Raw genomic sequence first — 25035 nt, forward strand, 5'->3', positions numbered from 1 at the left:
GGTTAAAATTTTCCACTGTTGGCTTTTAATATAGTTTATAATTGAATATTATAGTTTACTTCTGTTCAGTAAAATAAATACGGAAATTGGGGGAAAACGGAATTTCGTTGGTGTTCATACGGTTTTGCGTGACATTAGGGTGAATAAATGATTAGTTTTCATTTTAGGGCGTCCCTTTAACTTGAGTTCCAAAAGTTACAATATGTTTCACATTGTATCAAACAGGTTGTATTATGGGAAAATGTTTTTCATGCTTTTTATGCTATTTAAATAAATCCCCGGAACAACCCCTACACAAGTGAAGGAGACATGACCACTAGCATTCAAACAAACACCTAAACCTCTGTTCCCCATGTGCCAAAAAATCCCGGACGTCCATTCCATCCCTGCTGCAGCTGCACAAGCGGTCAGCCTCTGCTATCAGTCTTAAGCAGCATTATGGAAACATTGTTAAGGAATGGGGTGAATGGTATGGCTTTGATCTCTGGCCGTTGACCTGGCAGGCCCTGGTCCCCTCTGTGTATGCGGCGGCCCACATCAAAACCCTTTGCCTGCAGAGATCAGCTGCGCGGCCAGTCCTAATCCCTGCACGAATTTAATCAGCCATCTCAACGACTCGCATTACGCTTTTTAATTAGGAGAGAGTCATTCCATCGGCATCACACCCGGCCTGACTGCTCGCACTGTGCGGACCTCTCAGTCCCAGTGACCTGATGTCTAATAAAAGATTTCACCTTAGGGCGACTATAAAAATTTCTTCTTTGACTAATTCTTTATAGAAAAGGTCAAGATACAAACATCATACAAATGTTGTAAAGGTAAGACAGTCTCTTGCAGTCAGTTCGATTTTTTGTGAATTCATAAAAATAAAAACGCAGTTGTAATTTTATCATTCTTCCGAGGACAAGAAGATATATTTAGAAGTGTCCTTGTGGTTTTGTGTCCATACAATGGAAGTCAATGGGGGCCGATGTTGTTTGGTTACCAAGAAATGATTAATTTAAAATCTTCATCAATAGTCCCACAGTATAGCAAATCTCCGCCCCGTCTTCATCGTTCAGACAAACATACATATTTACATATGATTCTGGTGGATTCTTAAACTATTACAGAGAGTTCTGCGTCTCTTTTCATGCCGCCTTCCACCATTGGAACAAAGCTTTAGCAGCAGCTATTTGCAGTAACAGGCATCTGTTCCAACACAAGCCTCTATTCACAGGGCCAGCATCCATCAAAGAACTCAAAGGGGGGGTCCCATCCTGTCCTACCCATCCAGCACTACAGCAAAAAAAACACATTTATCAAAGGCCTCTACAACACCCGAGACCAGTAATTTCAGTGGACGCCGGATGAAGTGGCCAGTGCCAAAGTGACCATATCAAAAGCCCCTGAGGCCCTTAGCCGCCCCCTACAGTGATCAAACGGGGACGATCCCAAGAGAGTGTGGGACCTATGACGAGTGAAAGAAGGACACTGATAGAGATAGAGAGACCAGCAGTGAGAGAAAGAGAGAGAGAAACACAGAAAACAAATGAGGCCCTGGGACGAGAAACAGACCCAAGGCAAACAGTGAGGGGTAGAACACAAAGACAGCGGTTGCCTGGGAGAGAAGAGCTTGCAGCCGAAACTATGCCAAATCAAGCCGCCTGCCGCTGGGCAGCACCCAGTGAGGTGAGCTCTTACTGAGGTCCCAAAGAACAAAAGAGCAAAAACATTGCAAAAACAGCTGGCCGGGGTGGATCATAAATGAATAAGGAGAAAGACATGAAAAGAAAGATCAAATAGGTGAGGGAGAGAAGCGAGCGAGCGAGAAAGGATGGAAATAAAGGGAGGAAATCATTTATGAAACGGAGCAGCTTCCCTTAAAGGTCAAGTGCGTCATTTCTGCGCCACAAGCGTCACTAAACAAAACTGCTAAAATTATGTTTCTAAACAACTGTCAAACACTTGTGCATCTGCCAACAAACCAACAAGCTGCAATTCTGGTTGGCACCACTTGGAGCAGAAATTTTTCAAACTTCACAAAAATAAAATAAATGCAAAGAAACTAAGCAGATTTTTAACTATAAGAGCATCAAATATTCATATAGGAAGTAATAAATAAATATTGACAAACCAATAGAAAAAATTTAACGGTAAAATTTTGTAAACGCGAACGACAACAAAATCTATATGAAGCAGTCAAAAGATTAAGGTTTTTATATAAGCTTTTATAAAATCATGGACAAAACGAGCAAAGTAACCAATAATATTTCAAACGTTTCTTTTTTCTTTTCATTTGTGCCGAGGATGAAGGGCAACATTCGCAACAAAACAACATAGCGGCAGTTTGATCTACACTGCAAAATGAAAATTAATGAAGTGGAGCTCAGCTACATGTGCATCCAGTTTTTCTGGTGAGGCAAGTAAACTCTGCTGATTGGAAGTAGATGCCACAATTATCACACTCAAAAAACACACTTCAAGCTAAGAGAGCATAGCTTAGCACTACAGCACACAATTCCATGCAAAAGATACTAGAGATGAAAACAAGTCTATGCAGACTATGAAAGGACCAGAAAGTCAACATAAACCACTACGGTTTCTTCAAAAAACAGGCCTATTTTTCTTAAGAAGTGCAGGTCTTCTGGGGCTAGCGGTAGACTGGAGATGGTTGGCAGACAGAATGCTACTCAACTTTTGGGAAACAGCAATGAGAGAGGGCTACACAAACAGCGCTTTGTTAGGCTACAGAAACTACAGAACCCTCTGCCAAAGGCCGAGTCTCAAGACTGCGACAAAATCTTTGCACTTTGCGATCACTTTTTTGAGACTGCGCCAGCATTTTTTACAAGTATTTGCACATGTGCAACCTGCAAATTTATGGAAGGACTTGTAGATTTTGGGTCCGCCACTAGTGCAGGCTGTGTGTGATAGTCAACTACGAGCCAGTGCGCGGGTCACTCACGTGTCAATGATGTTCAATCCAGGTCATCATTGACATGTCTACACACACACACAATGTGCGTGCATTACTAACCAGTCGCTGCTAGCTGTTCTGGATTTCTTGAGCCCGAGGACGAACGATTTGATATATACGAGACTTAAAACGAAACTAAGCGCAGAGGAGTTCAAGAAACGTTATTTATCTGTGGATTGCTTGAGACGGCGCTGGATCATTTCAAATACTTTCACAGCAAGAAAGAATGATTTAAGTGTTATTTTACATCACATTTACACGTGTTGTCTGAACATGTGGAAAAGTGCCCTTAATACACAATAAAATCATCATAAGAACATAACACGAGGCCTTTAATTTTGCTTTAATGTGTAACACCTCAAACAATTAAATATATACTTTTTTGACAAGCACAATTTCTGTCGGTTCAAATGAAGTCAGATTACGGTCTCTCTATTTAGCACCAATCAATAGCAAAGCTTCTCTGTAGACTCCGCCTCTTTAAATAAACCGAAACAAATCTGCTGTCATAAAGTAACTTTTTTGTCAGTATCAGTTATAAATAATTTGGGGAAAAATATTAATAATTGCATTGCAGGCTGATTTAAGGTGTGCCCCTAAATGTTTTGCTTGCGCTTGCGATTTTCAGTCAGGGGCTACAGTGCTTCTTGGAAAAAAAACTTAGTCTGGAGCCCTTAAAGGCAAGCAAAGTATTTCTGCTAGGCAAACAAACAGAGCACAGAGATGTCTGAGGAGACGGAGAGCTTCAAACGCACAAGAGTTAAACATCAATCGTGTCAACAATGCTCACATACATACAAGCTCACCAAACACCGGAAAGCCATTTTCTAGAGGTGAGCTAATGGTGAGCTAACAACCACTAATGGTGATATTTTTGGAAAATGGGCTTTTTAACTTTAAGGCCAATTCACTCTTTGTAATGAGCAACTCTTTCCCTTAATTTTAAAGCTGTGTGAGGTATATGTCGGGAAATTATGTTCAATTTGTAAACAGATCACTCTTTTGAACTCGTTCTTTGAATGAGTCGGTTTTACTTTCAACGTCTGTGACTTTAAAATATTCTGCCAGTTTGACCAAGTAGCCAAGACTGAAACCATAAACAATCGACATAATTATTAAAATTTAATAATTTAATAACTATTTAACTGCAAAAATTACCATTGCCACATATACATTTGCAACACAGTAAATAAAATAAAAATGTTTGCGTTGGATTCTTACTCCAAAGTAAATGTATTTAGATTTAAGGATTAATATAATCAAAACTGGGGAATTGATTATGCAATCATTTAAAACATAAATTAACGCATTTTACAATAAATAGGTGAACAAACATTATATCGACTCAAATTAAATAACACAACTTTCTATGAATATCAAATTTTTCTAAATAGTTTAACAAAACAGTTCGTTACAGCCCCAATATCAATCCTAACCACTTTGCCAGCATCTTATCAGAACTCATCTCCAGCATGCCGAGAGGGGCACATACCATTCGCCGGGCCCATCCTGTGAGCTCTCTTGCTGACAAGTGCGACCCTTACAGCCGCTTTGATGGTTCGGTGGCTCGCTCTGCAGCCGCCGATAGCATCAGAGGGAGCCTCTCTTGGGCCTGTGTGCCACACTATGATAACAAGAGGGCTGATAAGAGGAAACACAAGCTGTGATGAGGAACACATCGCCTTGGATGCAAAGCTGACAAATCAGAGACAAAAAAACAAAGACGGGTTGACCAAGCAATGCAATCATAAATACATTTGCAGACTTGTTTTAACCTGTGTTAGTTTTGTAGTTGGCCCAGAATTTCTGCATTCAGTTCATTAATCATTTAAAGGGATAACCCACCCAAAATAATTTACGCAGTTACCCATTCACTTCTATTGTATTGACTAGGGGTGTCCCCGAATCAGAATACTTGACTGATAGTCGAATCAGACGTCTGTGCGTATACACCAGGTGGTTATGGGTACAGCGCAAAGTGCAGCACAACATTGACCATTTTTAAAACTACTCTATAATAATGAATAATATTTTACAAACAGGAATACAGCCAGCAATGCATTACCAATGAACTACCAATAAAGTTAATTTATTTAATCCAATGTAATACAGTAGAAAGGGACTTTTTGACTGTTGAAATAGTAAGATGCTTTTTTTCCTGCGTACTCTTATTCCGTCTCTGAAAAAGCTGTGTAAATCTGCTTTCTTGTGTGATGTCTGTTTGTATTTATGCTTGTTTGTGTGTTATGTTAATCAATGTCTCACCGCTATTTTTTCATTTTAATCTATTTTCCGAGTGAGGCTTCTTTACCGGCTGCATCAAGTCCATATAACTTTAGCCAGAAGTTTCGTCTTTTAACAAGGCATGGCTGCAAAGTGTGAGTTTTTCCATCTCAGCCTCAGAGGGAGAGAAATTCTCTGGTACAGATACCGTATTGATAACGTCAGAGTTTATCTAGCTATACAATATGGACAGCTGTAATAATTTAGCGTACCTTCTATGGAACGGTGGAATGATCTGCCTGCTTCTACAAGATCAGCAGATTCTTTAAGAAAAGTCTAAAAACAAATCTCTTCCATCAACACCTGACAGATCAGTTCTAACTTCTATCTTTTTGTACTCTTTAAAATATATATATATATATATATACACACACACACAACTTGGCTCTGTATTATGTGGTAGGCTATAATGAGACTAGGTTTTTGATTGCACTTGTGTTTTTGTTGTCCTTATGCTGTTCCAATTGCTATCCTCATCCGTAAGTGGCTTTGGATAAAAGCGCCTAAATGTAGACTTAATGTCAATTTAAGCAGAGTCAAGAGGGATACACAAGTAAATACAGTAACAATACAGTCACACAAAAAAAGCAAGAAATTCCTTTTAGTGGTGTAACTGGGTCAGTACATTCTTCCCTTTAACGGTTTGTGCAACATGTGGGTCTATCATGTAAAACCCAGGAGACAGAACTACAGTTACACTCACAGTGTGACTGACAAACAACTTCAAAGATTGACTTTTGAACCTTGGAGGTTGTAGATTTGTCTTATTCAAGGGCTAGTCTTTGTATTATTTGGAAGTATTGCTTGTTACGTAAATATCAAAGCAGTCAATGCATTACAAAAAAAGGTATTCCAAGAAACTACCATTTAACAGTAAAATACAAATATATAGATTAGATATATATTTCTCCAGTTTTTATTTTCTCAAAATAAATGCAAATAGAAACAATTTCTTTGTCATTTGGAAGAAATATGGTTATTACTTCACAGGATGAAACAAAATGTAAAATTTTCCTTTAACACATATTGTAAATAGCAATTAGTACATTCTGAAAAAAGAAAATAATTTTGAAAATGTCTCTTATATTTTCCACGGCTGTATATGTTCATTTATTTGTTACTGATATAATGTAAAACATGCGACTCATCCAGGAAGAATGCAAATGTTTGACACTGAAAGTGGTCTGAAATTGTTTTTCCATTTCTACAATCTAGCACGCTAACTCACGCAACAGAACACAGATAAGCAAATAGGCAGTATTGATAATGATGCAAATGAATGATCAAAGCACACAAAAAAGTAACAAAAGTATGTAGCAAAAAGACAACATGACAGCTTTGCAAAACTGTCATGTCAAAAACCGGCAATTATTTATTAAGAAAGCATGAAACACAACAAAACAAACCAAGTCTATTTGCTTGTATATAGAATCTAATTCAACCCCTACTAAGGTTAAGACCCTCTGCAGGTCATACGGCTCATGAATGACCACCCTTAAAGCTGTGCTCCTATCCTGACCGTCTCAAATTATCAGGATGAATACCGAGGCCACATGTGTGGTCTCCGTATCCAAAGGCCTAGTGGGATTTCAGCCCATGTGGAGCACCAAACAATAAATAAAATACAGGGGTAAAAGTCTTGATAATATAAGCTGTAAAGAGTGTTAAATAAATACACAGGGTCACAGACACCAAAAGGAACCAAATGGGGGATTTTTTCCTAATGTACAGAAACTGTTTAAAACAAACTGTTTCAACTGAATCAACAAACAGCAGAGTCCTTTCATGAATAAACGCCGGCTTATCATTATACCAGCTACACACTGAACAATTGCATTTAATGTTTTATAATAAAACTAATTAACGTAATCTTCACGAAGAACCAATGCTCATATAATCAATCTCACACCTCTTATGTTACATTAAAAACAACCGGCATATTAGTTACTAAAATTGAGATAAACATACATAGCAATATGGGAATCAACAAAATGACAAAAGCAAGTTAATTACACTAAAATTAACATCCTTTAAAAATTGCTGAAACTACGATAAAACTGAAGACAAAACTGGTTGCAAAAGCAATGGAGAGAATTTTGGCAGGCTTTCCAAATGGCCAGAAACTCTGTAGTAAACCATATTCACTGCTAAAAAGTTTTTTTAATAACGTGCTTCTTTTAGCCATTATATGAAAGTTAACATTTATAGGGCACTCACTGTAATACTTAGAAATGATTTTTTTCAAAAAGTTCAAAAGTCTTGTAATAACCTTCAATAACACTCCAGGCTTTCAATTTAGAATTTTTATATAAAAAATTAAGGTCAATGAAGTTACCATATATGGTTCCACACCAATCTATGGTCATTTTTCCCAAAATGTTTATACATTCAAAAATATAAGACACATATGTTAAATGTAAATAATTGCATAAAACAAATATAAAATTCATACAATATTTATTTAGGAAGACTCATAAGCGTGAAGCTGAAGCGCAGATCTACTGAAAACAAAGAATATTGAGATAAGTTGTAAATATATATATATATAGATATAGATATAGATATAGATATATATATATGTGAAAAATAACACTATGTCCTGCTGGTACCACTTATTTTTAACAGGAATAAGGCTCACAGTAAAAATAAACACAAATATATGCCATTTTACCATATTCCAAATATGGTAACTTGCACATCATGTTAATCTTGAGTACTTACAGAATAGTAACGTACACTTCAAATTTCAGTAGAGTCTTTAGTTTGATCACATTCATAAAAGACAGATACTGCTGTACGAACGACTATTTCCGAAAACATACAATGCGTGCGGGGGGAGGTGGAACTAAAGCACATGTGCACCCATTGCCATAAAACGCACAAGAAAGATATTTTGAAGAATGCGTGTAACCAAACCATTTTTGGCCACTATTGACTGCCATAGTAGGAAAAATAGCTTTATAAATTCAGTTGTTCTAGGGCTGGGCGATATGGCCTAAAAAATCCCAGATTATTTGACAAAAAAACAGATTTTTCTGTTTGAGGTGCTACTGTAAATTGCTACCTTTGCTAGCAACAGACTTCAAACACACTTTGCAATTGGTGTTGTTTGTTCTGCGTTTTATTCGGCAATTCTCCCGGAAAAGCACAGCAAGGCGAAAGAAAGTTTAGGTGTGTCTGTTTGTTTGTGGCATTTCAGTGATGGATGTTATAAAAACGGTGGATATGTCGCTGGATTTGAAGTTAGTTGTTTGTATATCTCTACAGGTAAACGCGCGAGGGAAGGGCCCAATCGGAGCCCATTCGGAACTACGGTAGCCAGGAGGGGATTGTCGGTGGATGTTAAAGAGTACATTCATAATAGTAGTAAATAACAAAAATTGTGTTTTCGGGGTAAACTGTGCCTTTAAGGGTTAATAAGAATACTATAGGTATATAAAATGTTTTCTGTCAAATCTAAAGGGAATGTTTACTAATATGAATACAACTACGTGGACAATTCATTTCTTTCCCCGTCTGTGTGTGGTGTGTGTGTGTGTGTGTGTGTGTGTCTGTGTATATTAGTGTGAACCATCAATAAATTATCAGCAAAACAATCTGTCCATCTGAGCGTCGCTATTTTCCTTGCGCATACTTCAAAGAGCATGCATGCACGCAGATGAGCACAAGCACACATGCTGTTCCTGTATAAACTTTACAAAGCACAGAGTCAACTGTTCCACCTGTTGTGTACTTTAGGAACGCCCAGTGGATTAACCAAATCTGAAAGTCTGTTGGAAACTTTCATCTAGCGCCAGTTATGTGTGCTGTGTTTGACAAAATCCAAAAAAGCGATAGCCAGGAAGAAAGCATGAATAAATCATACAACTGGAATTACATCATAAATTGAGATGAACCCCAAATGCCCTGGGCTCCAAAATTAGACGCAAAACATCTCTTCGTTCGCTTTGTCTAACGAACACCTCCACCTTTATTTGTGCAGAGGTGGATTTCGCTGCAGGCCTGTGATTACATCACCAGCCGTTTGTGGTGCAGTTTTATCAGTCAGGCATTGCTCAGCCAGCTCTTTGAAGAGCCCGCCGGGGCCTTTGATCTGAGCGCGCTCAGTGGCCTCCCAGCCCGGCCGATCCTATCAGCTCAGGCGGCACATTTGTGTTCAACCCAGAACCAGATTCCGAAGCCACTTCTCTATCTCAGGTCTGACTGGTTATGGGTAATGAGGTAAAGGAGAGGGAAGGGCCTCAATGCAGACGGCAAATCTATTAAAAGTGAATGCGTGAGAGAAAAAGAAAAAACATTCATTGACAAGGTGTTGAAATTCATTTCAATTCAACATGGGTTTGCCTGGGGCGACAAAGTTTTTTTCTTTTCCTTACTTTACATTAACAATTCTTCAAATGCTATGTACCGCTTGCTTGAAATCAACTGAAAGAATAACCTCCAGACCTTAAATACACTACCTATGCACATAATAGCCACCCATTCAATCAATTCAAAATGAAGGATGCTGTTGTTCAAGAGAACGAAGTGAAGGAGCTCTACCAACCTCAGAAGAGTTAGCAAGGTGACAAATCTAGGTCTCGAACCTAAAAAGCCCTTGAGGGTGTGTTGAGACAGAAGGGGATTCTGAAACCCCAACAGAGATAAAATACCTCCTATATACAGGACAGAGCGGTTAGGTATCGCAAGATCATTAAACAAAAAGACAACTTCGCTGCTTCTTGACAAGCTAATCTTTCAAATATGGAAGGGCCTATACCAAAGGGACTCTCTTGGCTCATTAAAAGCGAGCCAAAGTTGTCAGGCACTATTTCGGAAAGGCTCAGAGAAGCAACGCCTTGGATTCAGCGTGCACATCCATTTGTCTATGACAACATAAACACCTGGTGTCCATGGGAAACAACAGGGGAGCAATTATCCACAAGCTATTTGGAGTGAACAAAGAAGCGAGAACAATTGATGATAGATCACCGTGAAGCGATGAGAGAAGAGCATTTGTTAATATAATAGAAACACAAATAAATAAGTACATTCATAAGCCAACTGGGTTAACATACCAGCTTGCCTGTACATCCTTAAATAAGTTCTCAATCCCAAAGAACTAGGTGAATTGTTATAAACTAGGTGAATTAAATCTTTGGCTACGTCTTGTGTAATTCTCTTCTGCGGTATACTTTGAACCCAATGTTCTTGAACCCAGGAAGAAGGCAGCACTCGTGATAAGGGCAGATGTGATCTTAAGACTCGAGGACATCATGACTTCGTAAATATCAGAATACGCTCTGATTTTGTCGCAATTGTAGGTTGACTCAGACCTGAGCTTATAACTTAAGATAAGGCTTTCCTTTGCAGAATAGAGTTTGATCAAACAGCGAAGAACTTCAAATAGAAAATAAATACAAGATGTTAATACTGTCGGTACAAAAGATTTACAACTTCTGTCTTTAATTGTCACTAAAAATATGAAAAAGTAAACTTACAAAACAAGACAATATAGCCAGAATCCTTAGCGTTCCACGGAGTTCTCATAATGGTTGCATACATGCAAATCAAAACATTATCACACACAAATAACCCTTACCGTTACAATTGAACATCAACTGCTAATCTTTAAACACCAACATTTCATTTGTAACTCGCATATTTGCCTTCGTCACAAATTAAAGTCGTAGTCAACTTTAAAGTAATTTAATGATAATTCTCTCACCCACATGTCAAACAAGCCGTCCGTGTATTTATTGCTACTGTCGAAAAATTAATTGAGGCTTTTGAGGAAAGGTTTCCACGGTTCTTATCCATATAAAGCACTTAAACGGGGGGCTTTTGGTTAAGGTCCAAATTTCAGATTCATCACAGCTTCAAAAGGCTCTACACAACACCAGACGATGAATAAGGGTGTTGTCTATCGAAACAATTCAGTTATTTTCAAGAATCTTTGTGCAAGATTATGGTTTAAAATTGCCAGTTAGTGTACATATCAGGTTTTTAATCTACGTCACGTGTAAATTTTGCAATATGATTGCGTAAAACGGAAGTCATAGACAAGTTGCTAGAGGCACTCTGAGGCAGTGCACGCCATATATATTTATGTTTAAAAAGTTATACTTTTTAGTTTTCTAGGAAAATGACTAATCGTTTTGCTAGACGACACCCTAATTCATCAGCTGGTGTCGTGCAGGGCCTATTGTGCCTGCAATGAAACTGAAATTTGAACCTTACATCCCCCCCGTTTAAGTGCATTATATGGATCAGAACCCTGGAAAGCTTTCCTCAAAAGCTTTTTCGACAGAATAAACAAACACACAGACTGCTTGTATGACATGTGGGTGAGTGAATTATTATGTATATAATTATTATTATTTTAAGTGAACTACTCTTAATTTGTGACGAAGGCTAACATGCGAGTTACAGTTTAAATCTGATACTCACTTGAAAGTGACGACTTACATTTTACTTGAGGAAAGTATTTTCCATCATGAGTAGGATTAATCCTTTTGCTTCAATACTCTGATTAAATCTCTCAATAACTTGAAGCGTTGTCTGAGAGACCTCCTCTACGTGGGGCACAATGGAAAATGGGTGCACAGAGGCAAGGCAAGATATGAGCAAGTACTGAGTGATGGAGAAACCGAGAAAGGGAAGCTTCAAATCTAAACGAACTTGTTAAGCAGATGGGGAGAGTTGGGACAACTAATGACATGAGACAACAACCAGGGAGACAGTCGACCACAGGGAAGGAAAGACTGACAGAGTGCAAGAAACAATTAGGCTGCATTTCAGGCTTTGGCCGTTCGTCAGCACATTCCTGAATGACAACAAAGCATGTCTGAGCCCCTGTTTAGAGAGCTTTGGCGTTTCATAAAGCTCTGTGCCCATCACTTTTGTCAAAAAAGACAAGAGTAACCAAAATGAGAACAGCCATGATGGTCTTTTATACAAAAATCAATAATGCCTTTATTGATCCAGCTCTTGGTTTCCAAGTAGTCTATACATCCTTTCCTGTGGTGTAACCATAGCAACTGATGAGGTGCAATGTCGTCGATCACCATCAGGACCGGAGTCTCATTAAAATCTCTACGAGTGGCGCTTTGAGAATTGACTTAGCACAAAAATTACAGACGGACTTCTGGATAGCCTTGCCTGCAGAGTATCCTTTGAAAACATTACTGCCCTTGTCCACAACGTACCTTGGCGAGAGTGGGTTTTCAGCACTTGCCTACATAAAGAACAAATATTGACTCTACATGAGACTCAGACTTTCACAGAGTTATGAAAGTCATTTCAAGCACATCCATTTTAAGCAATAAAATAGTTTATTTAAAATATATATGATTTGTTATATACACGAATGCTGTGTTTGATAAAAATATTTGAGACCATAAACAGGCTGTAAGAAAAGGGTTACCCATAATGATGTTAAATCCCTGGGAGGACACCAGTTTGGGAACCACTGAAGGGCTCAATGCTAACTGGCTGTACTGACCCAGTCGGGCAAGCGATTCAAATTTTTACTGGCTCCGCCAAAAAAGTATTAAATAATATCTAGTTAGTGTTTTTTTTACCCAATGTAACCTTAATAAATAAGGTACCATAAAAAAATTAGCCTATGACTCAATTTCAAATATTGTTGAAGACAACTAATCAGTGAGTAATAAGATAAGTTCGAGTGATCATAGTATGTGCAATAGCACAGATAAATGTAATAAAGCAAACATACAAATAATAAGTGCATTTCAGATGTTTTAGGTTGGTCTAATAACAGTAGTTATCAGGTAGAAACATGTAATGTAAATACTTCATAGTCTTCACTGTATTAAATAAAATATTGATTTAACCTGACAAGTGTTTTCATTTAATCAGTGAAGAGCAGTAAGTGTTTTTGTCTCCGTTCTTTGTTGTTTGATGAATAAAACAAAGACGTTTATTATGCTGCTGCCCCTTTAACATATTTACGGATCCAATATAATGTAACACACGCGTTTTGTTCCCGTGAGACATAATGGATTACTTTTTACTTGTTAATATTGGCATCATTTTGTGTCGATATGTCAGATTAAGAGTAAGAAGAGGTGAAGGAGAGCTCAATTCAGTATTTTGCTGAACCCAGTAATCCAGTCCTCTTTTGCATATTCTTGGGAATATTTAAATAGGCAAGTCTTAAAAACTTACAAATTATGGTTTTTCCATGATGATACAGCACTGGCCTGATCGGGCAAGTAACAGTTCTCTCAACCGGCCGAGGATCTTCCATTCTTGCCGGGGGCAATCGGGCAGTCCTTTATGTCAAGCCCTGCACTGCTCTTAAGAGAACAACTTGGAACAAAATCAGAACAAATCGGTCTGGCCCTTATTTTCTTTCCTTTCCCCTTACAGTAGCAACCCAGTCATTTGACAATTCATTGAAACTTAAATATTTGCCGTTTATGTTTAAAAGAAGCAGCCCATTAAAACCTTGTGTTGAAATTAACCGCAGAGAGCACCTTTTTGCAACTGCGCATTAAGCTTTAACCAATGATTGGTTCAGCACTGTCAAGGTGACCAGATCGATGACTTGTCTATTTCAGTTCTGTTTCTATGCTTTTATTTCATGCTTGGGGGAAATGTATCAGAGTTAAAGTATACATTTTGTTCAGGAAATGTAGTGGCGAAAAAGTCTGCAGAATTATAAAGACTCAAGTATTTTTGGGAGTATCTGTACTCAACTTAAATATTTTTACTACAACACTGCCAAATCGTCACATAGGTCTAAATGACAAAATGTAAAGGTAAGGGCAGAGCTGAGGTGAGCGTTCTCTGATGCATTTGCTGAACCTAAGAGTAGAAAAAGTCTCCTCAAACAATAAGAAACACAATAAGAGCATCCATATAGACCTTTTCATGTTCTGGGTAGGGCTGGGCGATATGGCTGAAAACTGTATCACGATATCAGTGTTTCATATCGGTCGATATCGATAATTATTGATATTTTTATGACCCATTTAAAATAAGGACCAGGAGAAAAATATTGTACATTTAAACATTTTTATTTTAAACTTAAACTTCCTCTGATCATAATCCCCTCAGTTATTGAGACAGAAATGTCAACACAATCATGCAAAACTCAAATAATTAAAATGTAAACATACGTCTAAAGTCACAATGAACACTTAACAATTATCTCTTAACATTGGTCTGACTACGGTCAGACTTGTAATATCCAAAAAACTGCCATACTGGCGAGCTGACTTTTCCTCTTTTATTTACAATTTCCTCGCTCGCCGCGGCACTCATTTTCTGCTTATCAGTCGCCGGTTTCTGAGAGGAATCCAGCAGACCAGCACGAGACAACGAAACAGCGCAACCAAACTTGATACTGTTACACGATTGGCTGTTAGCTTGTCACTCCCTACGTTGCTAGGCTACCAGAGAGCGAGTGCCTTTGTTCATGCAACCAAACTTGCTTTGAAACCTCTGGTTTCTTCATGGGTTTCTTCCGACGAAGAAAAAAAAAAAAAACTTTATCGAACTTTTATCGAGCGCATTTTTTATTGATATTGATTACATGTCTATCGCGATACATATCGTTATCGTTTTATCGCCCAGCCCTAGTTCTGGGTAAAGTGGAGTCAGTGACATACAGTGACTATGTCTGAATTTCTATTTTGACCAATGTGCCCCTTAAGAAAACAAACAGCATTTTTCCTCAAATGCGTCAGAGTGAGGCAAACAGCGGCGAAAGAAAGCGAAAGACAAAAACAGTTTGATCCTTTTTACTCCAAAGGAAAGAGAAAAAACAGCCTCAAATTACTTTGGCATGGCAATGAAAGGCCCACGGGTTAGCGGTTTGAGTAGATAGGTCTTAAAATACAGCTGCTACCACAAAACCAATAAATGGAAAAAAGACAGAGCACTTTTAACCTTTTAAACCCATGGTTGTTGAATATTGCTACTGTTGCTGTGGACAAGGAGGGGCCCCCTGTTTTCGGGTGTCTCGAGGAGGCCCGTTCTGGACTCCCATGGTTTCATCTGTGGGAAAAGCGTGTTGAATCTTCAGGCCAAACCAAGCTCTCATTATAGTCCCAATTTAAGCACAACTACAGCGAGCTTTGAGGAACGACTCTCCGTATCAATCAAGCCTTTAATTTGGGATGATTCTTTTATTTTATCTCATCAATTCTGAAAACAGTATGGTAAAGATGATCCCAGACTTAAATTTTTCAACACAAGAAATATGAAAAAGATACATTACGCCAATCAGGAAAAGCCCACTCTCATTAGGGCTGTAAAACCAAAATAAATATAAGTGCACAAAAGCGATGCTTAAGTGATGAGCTGTGCCAGATCTATTCATGAATACTTTCTTTTCAGGACCACGAATAGAGAAAGTTGACTTTTCTTTGGATTGAAACTGTGACATAGCCTTTGGTCACCATCACCACATTTTAGTACCAAGTCACTAAATCTTAACTGATTTTACAGCGAGCGTCACTCAAAGAAAAGAAAAGCATTCCACAATCCAACAAAATAATAAAAGAATCACTTAACCAAAACAAACACATTTATCATGCCCGAGTATCTCTTCATGGAGGTATACACGTATATAAACACACAAACATATACATATATATAAAAAAAATTAAAGGGTGAATTGACATCCCTTAAGTTTCACAGTGTAACTAAATTTGCCCTATATAGCCAAACTCCAATGTAAAAGTGCAGATATTAGATCTGCAAAAACTGAAAATACACACCATAACCAGCACTGCAAGCATTCACACAGATCATTTAATATCTCAGTTGCTTGCATTCTTTCTGCAGAAACGATTGTGAACTCAAACTCGCACAATGATGCTCTCAGTTATGATGGTAGATGAGGGATATATCTGAACTGGTCTTTTGGCATAGAGTGCAGTTAGTAGTGTGAAAGATGGTCATTTTCTCCCGGAGAAATTAAAGGTATTTCAATGACATGTATTTATATGTATAACTATTTTCAGCAGCATGCTTTTATAAGGCTGTGGGGGGAACTATTCAATAATCAGTCATCAATTATTCACCGTCGGGTAATTAAAAACATGTATATGACTCTTTCTTCAGTGGAACACAGAAGATATTTTGAGAAATGTCTCAGTGGTTTTGTGTGCATACAATGGAAGTCAATGGGGCCTACTATTGTTTGGTTTGATAAGATTGTTCAAAATATCTTCTTTTGTGTTCTGCAGAAGAAAGTCATACAGGTTTGAATGACATACGATTGAAAACATCACAGAATATTTTGTTGAACTCCGAGTTTGTGCTAGACATTTTTATTGTCTGTCATTTTGACGAAAAGCCATAATCTATTCTTACCCGTCACTATGGTGCAAGGTGGCATTACATGCTAATAAGCATGTTTGTGACATCTTCACGCTGTACTTGCGTTTACTCTCTGAACTGAACTACAACCAAATGCCCAATAAAGCTGTTATATTCATTTATATAAGGTTTCTGTTGTCAGACACAAAATAATAATTACAGACAAACGTTTATGTTCATATGTCCACTCAGTAACAATGACAGGTGCTAGTAAATGCAATTTTTTACTCGCAAGTAAACTGCGGTTTGGTCATGAATGTGCTGCTTCTGCCACTCACTGCACAGAGAAGATGCCAAAAGATACATTTTTCCACTCACTGAAAGCTAATACAAATCCAAAAAGACGCTAGTCACTTTTTTCTGAAGAAAACACTGCACCACTGCCAACCTAATGAATGGGGAACGCACGTCCCTTCGAAATTGTGTTCAGGCCTCAGGGCAGGTGTAGTAGCCTATGATCACGTTCTAATGAAAGGAATTATGAAATGATAAAACGGGGAATTACAAATTGCCCTTATTGTAATCCGTCAAAATGACAGATGTCCTTCAGATTTTCCCCATCACTGGAAAAAAAATCAATGACATAATTTTCGGTTAACGTGACCTCTGGTTGAACTAGCCCCTTAAACATGAAAGCTAAAAATGTACAGCAACATATGAAGAGTTCAGATACAAAAGCCTGTAAGTGCTGTGTGAAATTACAGGCTCCTTCGTTTAGGTTCAGTTATTTCACTATTCAATAAATACGTCCTCTTAGCCATTAAAGAAAAATAACTACATAAAAACAGTCGAGTATGATAAAAAACATCATTATAGAAGAAAAATGTCAGACGCACAGAGGCTTTTGTATCTTAACTCACAATTAAATCAACACAATTCTACAACAATGCTCAATTAAACAAAACTTTTCGTTTGAGAAGAATACAAACATATGACAACAGCACTTATTCTATAAGAGAAGTGGCTGTTCCATCAAAGGCCCCAATAATGTATGATCAAACACAAACCCAACAGCCAGTCTGCCAGCATCAAATTTGATGGTAAAACTGTAACGCTATATTCAAAACACCATCAGCACTGCTTTTCCAAATGAAAAGCCACAGCCACAGTACATAAGAATTATTTAAAGAGACGCTGCTTTTCAAGCTAATACGAGGCAAAATTGAGGCAAAGGAGGACGCAGCCAAGAGGAACATTGGTTTTGTGTATTAGCCAAGAAAAGTCACTTTGCTTCCTGCCCCATAAGGTAAAGTCACAAGTGTGTAACAAGTTCTGTTAATTTGTTACTTTTGGCCTGATGTTTCTTAAGGCTCTCCTTTAAATGTAAGGAAAAGCTGACAAGGATGTACCAGATCATCATTTTGAGTGAAATAAACTTTATTATGTCCATTCTGTAAAAAACTGACTAGAGAAAATGGCCCAAGGCATCATGGCAATTACTCTCAGACAAATTGGACTAATTGGATTTTAAACACCCAAGACCAAACCTTGAAGAATATTAAATCCACCATTAAACCGGGATTTCAGTGGTTAAAATAAAGAAAGAGCCTGAAGAACAATTGCAAACAGAAATCTGTGGTTATAAAGGTGGCCTAAGGTTTACAATCTCACTAACATTAAAACTCAGTTTGAACAGACAAAACTAAATCTACACACCAAATTTGTCAAACAACATTGCTTTCTTGCAATCTTGATGAATCAACATTTTTTCACATGTCAAGCTAAACAATTGTGTCAAACCCTAAAACTATATCGGGTTCATATCCAACCACACTCAAAACAAGTCTAACTTTAATTTTAGGTCCAAATATTAGCTTAACTTCCCACCATTCAAATCCATGTGAAACTCACAAAACTGAAAGAAAAACCTCGCAGTAACTGCACAAAATGGCTTGGTGATTGGAAAATTAAAGAGAACAACCAGTCAAGCAATAGATCTAAGACATCATGGGCACAATGATTATAACGTTTGAAGGAATATTTCACAAACACATCCGCAACAGGAAGTCCAACTTGGCCTCTGTGACAGAAACCATGTAAAACCATGCTCGAAACTATGGCCGACCTCAAAGGCCTCTCAACATAAAGCTGAGGTCCAACATCTCAGCATGGTTCGGGGCCAAATGGATGTATGGCCAGTCTAAATATCTAAACCACGATATCTCTCATTTCAGCCCATAAAGAGAAAGCCATCTTCACATCAATCCCTGAAAAATGATGATCACCACTTGCCATTTTGAAGAATTTGATACTCACGAATCCTATACACAGGAACATTCTACTGTTACTAAGCATACAATCGTAAACATATAGCAGCGAATGCTGTGGGGCAGACACGCAGCAGACCTAAATGTAAAAGAAACCATATTTTCCTCCACTAAAACCACAGACTGGAACGTAAAAGTCCAAACAAAAATAGCATAAGTCTGTGAAGGATGAACTACAGGGAAAAACATTACAGGACGCCTAAACAGCTAGAGTACAGCAGGGTCAACAAAATGAATATGTGGACAGAATTAACAACCACCGTCAGTATGGGAAGAAAACTAAAGCTTAAGCGCAAATCTGTACAGATTTAGATGCACGCACGCAACAGGCGTTTGCTTTGATCTGCATCCCTTAACCATGCAGATATGCACGACGTTCATATTGCAGTCACTATTCAAAGCCTCTCATGACTTCACATAGCACACTTCTGCCAGTAGCTTTAAACTCGAAGCAAGTGTTAGAGAGACAGATTATTCCTCTTGGCATCGCATTCAATGCCTGCCTCTTTGGTGCCTGTTGCAAGAACGCATGCAAGAAACTTTAAACAAATCAGGACGGGCACATATATCCCTCCTGAATAAAACAATACAAGATTCTAATGTTGACCATTATAAATCCATTATGAACCACCAGCTGTTTACAATTAAAACCACTACGAAATGCAAGTAGTGTTTTGTGGTTGAATTACAGTAGGATTTAATGGTGTTCTGTTGGTTCACATCTGACAGATAACATTCCACCATTACAATAGAGACCATTATAGTTCCCAACGTAAAGACAATTGCCATTATGACCCTTAAATCCATTATAGTATGTGATTGTGTGTTTTTCCTTCCGTGCATATGGAAGATCTTACACGGGATGTGAGGCATCATAAACAATTCATATACAATGCAACTTGACCAAAATATTATGAACACTCCAAATATCTACTGGCACATTTTGAAGACGCAATTCAAGCAAGATTACATGCAGCATTATACAATAACTATACTTTTAGATGCATGCCCTGTTTGAACATTCACGTTTGACATTATATAACAAGGCACCAGCTACATTAGGAAGTTGAATTATTAGTATAGATAACCTTTGACACGACACATGACACAAAGTTTAGTGAAACCGTGCGCCTGCATGCTCTTTCTTCCCTGCAGACTGCATCACCACTAATGCAAACCACGCATCGAAGTAACTTTTTGCAAGTTAGGGAGGTTTTGCAAGACAAGAGGCCATTTTGCAACCGCACAGATCGCATGGCTCGTTCCATCCCAAGTGCAACCCCACACCCCCTTCAAAGGGAAGACAAACTAAAGTTGCGAACGAGCCGCACCGGAATGAATTCAGACACGCGGTAACGTTAAGCGCGTCAAATCCTCGCGCAAGTGCACTCGATAGGGAAAGAAACATACTTGCACGATCTCGCCCTCGGCGCTGATAGTGGCTCCGGCTCGGGAGAAGCTGCCTTGCAGACCTGTCGTGTACGTGGTATAATCACCATTTGGGCTCGATTCAAAAAGCACAACTTCCACAAAGGCAGTATCCTTGGCCAGGACGCTTCCCAGGACCCAAAACAACACCAAGACCACCGAATCAGCACCACGACCGAACCCAGTTCTCGGAAAAATCATCATCTTGCCGGTTGGATAGGCGCCGATCGGAACATAATTTCCAAGGGTCTTCAAAAAAGTGTCGATTCGGAAATCAGACTCGAGAGAGCGCGAGCTCCTTCTCGAAAAACGCGAACAGCGGGGGAAATAAACGCACTGAACGTTGCGAAATGAGAGCAGCAATCATTAATCGAGAATAAAAGTTTGTCCTTGAAAAGATTGTCGTGGCTTATTTCACCATTGCAGCCCGGACTATCGCGTTGCTCGCTTGTGCCTAGCTGGCCGCTCGCGCTCTCTCTACGGAGCAGATCGCCTTTGATCTGTGAACACGTGATTCCTTCTTTTTTTCTCTCTCCCTACAAAGGGTTAACCCCGCCCACCGATCTTCCCGACCCCGCCGGCTCGTTAAGGAGGAGCGACGTTGTTGGCGCAGAAATGTGCGTGCGCGTTTGTAACTTTAAAGTTCATTGCTGAAACTGTTCAGTTGTGTAACGAAACCGTGTTGTTATTTTTGCTGGAAGGTCGGTGCACGGTTTACTCGGCTGTTATGAGGCTGCTCCGAGGGAGCTTGTTGAACTTTGAATGAACTACCTTAAAGAGAATTACAAACCTTCTCAAAACAATTTAGCTTTCAATCGGGTTCATTTCACCTATGTCAACAGTGATTATCGTGGGCTCATCTACATATAACTTCTCAGAAAGGGTTCCCTTTGGTAGACCTTACAACGTCAAACGATTTGCCTTAACCAATTTAATCCCAAATGTTTTACATTTAATAACACTTCCCTTGGGTTTATTATAAAAGTCTACGTTTGGCATATACTATAAGCTTTGGTTATTGTGGTCAGACCGTAGTCGATTTGAAATAGTTGTTATTGGAGTTTTTACTACCAATAAAACGTGTTGCTATAGTTAAACCATCGTTTGTTTTTGTAAGGGACACCACATCTTTATGTGAAATGTGACTCGGCCTAATATCCCAGGTATAACATAATTTAATCGCAAACTGCTAAACTTCTCTTGTTGGTGTACACACAACAGCTGTGTCTTTATTTGATATGTGTTTTCTGGTGATGAATCTGAACAAGCTGGTTTACACTTATGTTGAAGTCACTCTTACTGATTTTATGGTTTAGTCATTGGGGTCTCTGTAACACAAACAGAAAGACGGCAAAGAAAAAGGGTTGCTTTCTTGTTTCTGTCCAGAACTTTTAGATTCACAAAATTCCCACGGGCATACATGAAAATAGAAATGCAAGGTTTTGATCTTTCCTTTCATCCACATGAGTTATATGGTCCCTCAACACTTAAAAAATAAAGATCCTTTGAAGTATTCAAAGATTTGACCTTGAACTGACAGCAAAGTGGACATGTTTGTAATCACTTTAGACTGGACGTGTTTCATCTGAGAAAGCTTGGGTTTACATTTAAAACCTGTTTATTTTCCCAAGCATCTCTTGGTTAAGCGTGCGTTTTGAAAGTAAACTTTGGCAAGAGGACCATTCAACAAACGTTGCATGTAAATAAAAGGGAAGGCGCTGGAGTTTGGTTTGATTCATTTGTAAACATTTAAGCTTTAGTATTTCTTGAGAACATGAATGAGCCTATTTAGCAGCAATTCATGTAAATGTACTCATGTTAAAGCCTGTGTCTTTGTTGCCAGCAGAACTTTACACTTTATGTAACAAAATATTGTGTATAAAGTTTGAGACCCCAAAAAAGAAAAGGTGGACATATTTCTTACAACATGTCTATTTGCATTTGGACAGCATTTGTGTGTTCTTAAGGCTTGTTTTAACTTATTCAGTAGTGTGTGGTATATGCTTGATCAGTGCAGACACATTATTAAATCAGTTAGTGTAAATTCACATTTGCATGCAATATTATACAAAAATATTTCAAAGGCAACATGGCCTCAGAGACTTTTTGAAGACTCTGACTTTATGAAAACCAACTGCACAGCTCCTCAAGGTCAGGAATGCATCAGGACGAAACAACGGATCCCAAAATGGCCAACATATGTTCCGCTTCAAAGCAGGAAAACCCAAAAGAGCTTGCAGAATTCTAAAAAGGCAGGTTCGCCCACAGCGTGACAATTATTCACAGATCAAGGTTCAGATAATGATGCCATTGATGCTGAAGGTTAATGATGATGAAAATGAGTAGGACGACCCTATAGGCCTATATATTCTATGCTTTAGGTTATAAAACTACTGAAAAAACTGTTTTCTACTGAGCTCTGAGTTCCATAGTTTGCAAGTCACTCATCCATCGTAATAAAGTTATTTTAACCATATATTCAAATTTGTATCTTCTTTCATTGCTGCCCAAATAACTGGACATTCTGTGATCACATAAATGTGTTGCATGTTGTAAAAATAAATAACAAAGAGAATAATGACCGATCTTAAAGTGAGACCTAATAGGTAAAGTGGCTGAAATGTTATACACATAAAACGCAAATGTTTTTGCCAATTGTGTGTGAAATTGTATGTATCCCTTTAGGCTTGATAAACAAAGAACCCACTCTGTCTTCATCGTCCTTAGAGAAGATAAAAGTCTTTGATAATTCGGAATACTTTACAATAGGCTAGTGTTTTTGTTTGAACAATTGAGATGTGTGATATCTTCGTGTTTGTTACTCTGCAAAAAAGGCAACTTTTTCCGTATGTCCAGGTTCAATTTGATCAATTTATCTATTTTAGGCAACTCTGTTTTTTGTCAAACCAGGGTTAAATAAATCTTTGCTTACCCATCACGAAACACCTGACTGCCCAATGAGGTTGCAATATTGCACACAAACACATACGAATGGAAAATTTTTGTTGTGGAGATAGTGTATAAGGGGTGTGTTTGTAAATGCGAGCGAGAGAGCGAGAGAGAGAGAGAGAGAGAGAGAGAGAGAGAGAGAGAGAGAGAGAGAGCGAGAGAGAGAGCGAGCGAGAGAGAGAGAGAGAGAGAGAGAGAGAGAGAGAGAGAGAGAGAGAGAGAGAGAGATGTCCCATCCAAGGGTGGAATAAGGCGTTTGCGTATAGGTAATTCAATTGAATTCTGCCCTCTAGCGGTGCTTAGAAGAACGTACTTATTCTATACGCCACATGGTGATCACCTGTGGAAGATCTTGATAATAACAAATGATACAGTAGGGGTAAAATCTTTGCGTGTCAGGTGGCAGCTGCCTCGCGACCCGTCAGTCTGCCACGTGACCCGTCACTCCTGCCTCGCTGCCTGTCACTGTTTTATTCACATGTTACGCTGCCTGTCACTGTTTTATTCACCTGCCTCGCTGCCTGTCACTGTTTTATTCGCCTGCCTCGCTGCCTGTCACTGTTTTATTCACATGTTACGCTGCCTGTCACTGTTTTACTCACCTGCCTCGCTGCCTGTCACTGTTTTATTCACATGTTACGCTGCCTGTCACTGTTTTATTCACCTGCCTCGCTGCCTGTCACTGTTTTATTCGCCTGCCTCGCTACCTGTCACTGTTTTATTCGCCTGCCTCGCTACCTGTCACTGTTTTATTCGCCTGCCTCGCTACCTGTCACTGTTTTATTCGCCTGCCTCGCTACCTGTCACTGTTTTATTCACCTGCCTCGCGACCAGTAACTGTTTTATTCGCCTGCCTCGCGACCAGTAACTGTTTTATTCGCCTGCCTCGCTACCTGTCACTGTTTTATTCGCCTGCCTCGCTACCTGTCACTGTTTTATTCGCCTGCCTCGCTACCTGTCACTGTTTTATTCACCTGCCTCGCTACCTGTCACTGTTTTATTCACCTGCCTCGCTACCTGTCACTGTTTTATTCACCTGCCTCGCTACCTGTCACTGTTTTATTCGCCTGCCTCGCTACCTGTCACTGTTTTATTCGCCTGCCTCGCTACCTGTCACTGTTTTATTCGCCTGCCTCGCTACCTGTCACTGTTTTATTCGCCTGCGTCGCTACCTGTCACTGTTTTATTCGCCTGCCTCGCTGCCTGTCACTGTTTTATTTCCCTGCCGCTACCTGTCACTGTTTTATTCGCCTGCCTCGCTACCTGTCACTGTTTTATTCGCCTGCCTCGCTACCTGTCACTGTTTTATTCGCCTGCCTCGCTACCTGTCACTGTTTTATTCGCCTGCCTCGCTACCTGTCACTGTTTTATTCACCTGCCTCGCGACCAGTCACTGTTTTATTCGCATGTTATGCTGCCTGTCACTGTTTTATTCGCATGTTATGCTGCCTGTCACTGATTTATTCACATGTCATGCTGCTTGTAAATGTTTGAAAGATTCTGAAATCTAAAATCTACAGTTAAATATTTTATTTACAGACAAAAGTTTGCAAAATTAGCTAATTGTAAATACTATTAAAAACAGTCATAGCCTATATATGTTTGCAAAATGTTATGTAACTTGTAGCATCTTTCATATAGCCTACTGTAGGCTACATGTCATTGTTAAAGTTAGATGTATTACACTTTAATGTTAAACTGTCTGTAATAAAGTTCCATAAAAGGGAAGTGTTACGGGCTGTGATCGACAGTTGATTGTTCTGGTCTGCCAGTCCCGGGCTACGGGGTTCGCTAGTAAAACAACTACTGAAACGC

At 38.9% G+C, this 25035-nt stretch overlaps 1 protein-coding gene across 1 annotated transcript in view; it reads right to left on the bottom strand.

Annotated features, from left to right (window-relative positions):
* Nucleotides 1–20783, bottom strand: part of znrf3 (zinc and ring finger 3) — a 54708-nt gene extending 33925 nt beyond the window's left edge. Inside the window, exon 1 of the mRNA XM_079478302.1 lies at nucleotides 20254–20783. Within this exon, the coding sequence (XP_079334428.1) occupies nucleotides 20254–20475 (222 nt within the window). The 5' untranslated portion in view covers nucleotides 20476–20783. The remainder of the gene's footprint in view (nucleotides 1–20253) is intronic.
* Nucleotides 20784–25035: the final 4252 nt, after the last annotated feature.

This window comes from Barbatula barbatula (assembly GCF_947034865.1).
Source record: "Barbatula barbatula genome assembly, chromosome: 2".
In the NCBI taxonomy this organism is placed as follows: Eukaryota; Metazoa; Chordata; class Actinopteri; order Cypriniformes; family Nemacheilidae; genus Barbatula; species Barbatula barbatula.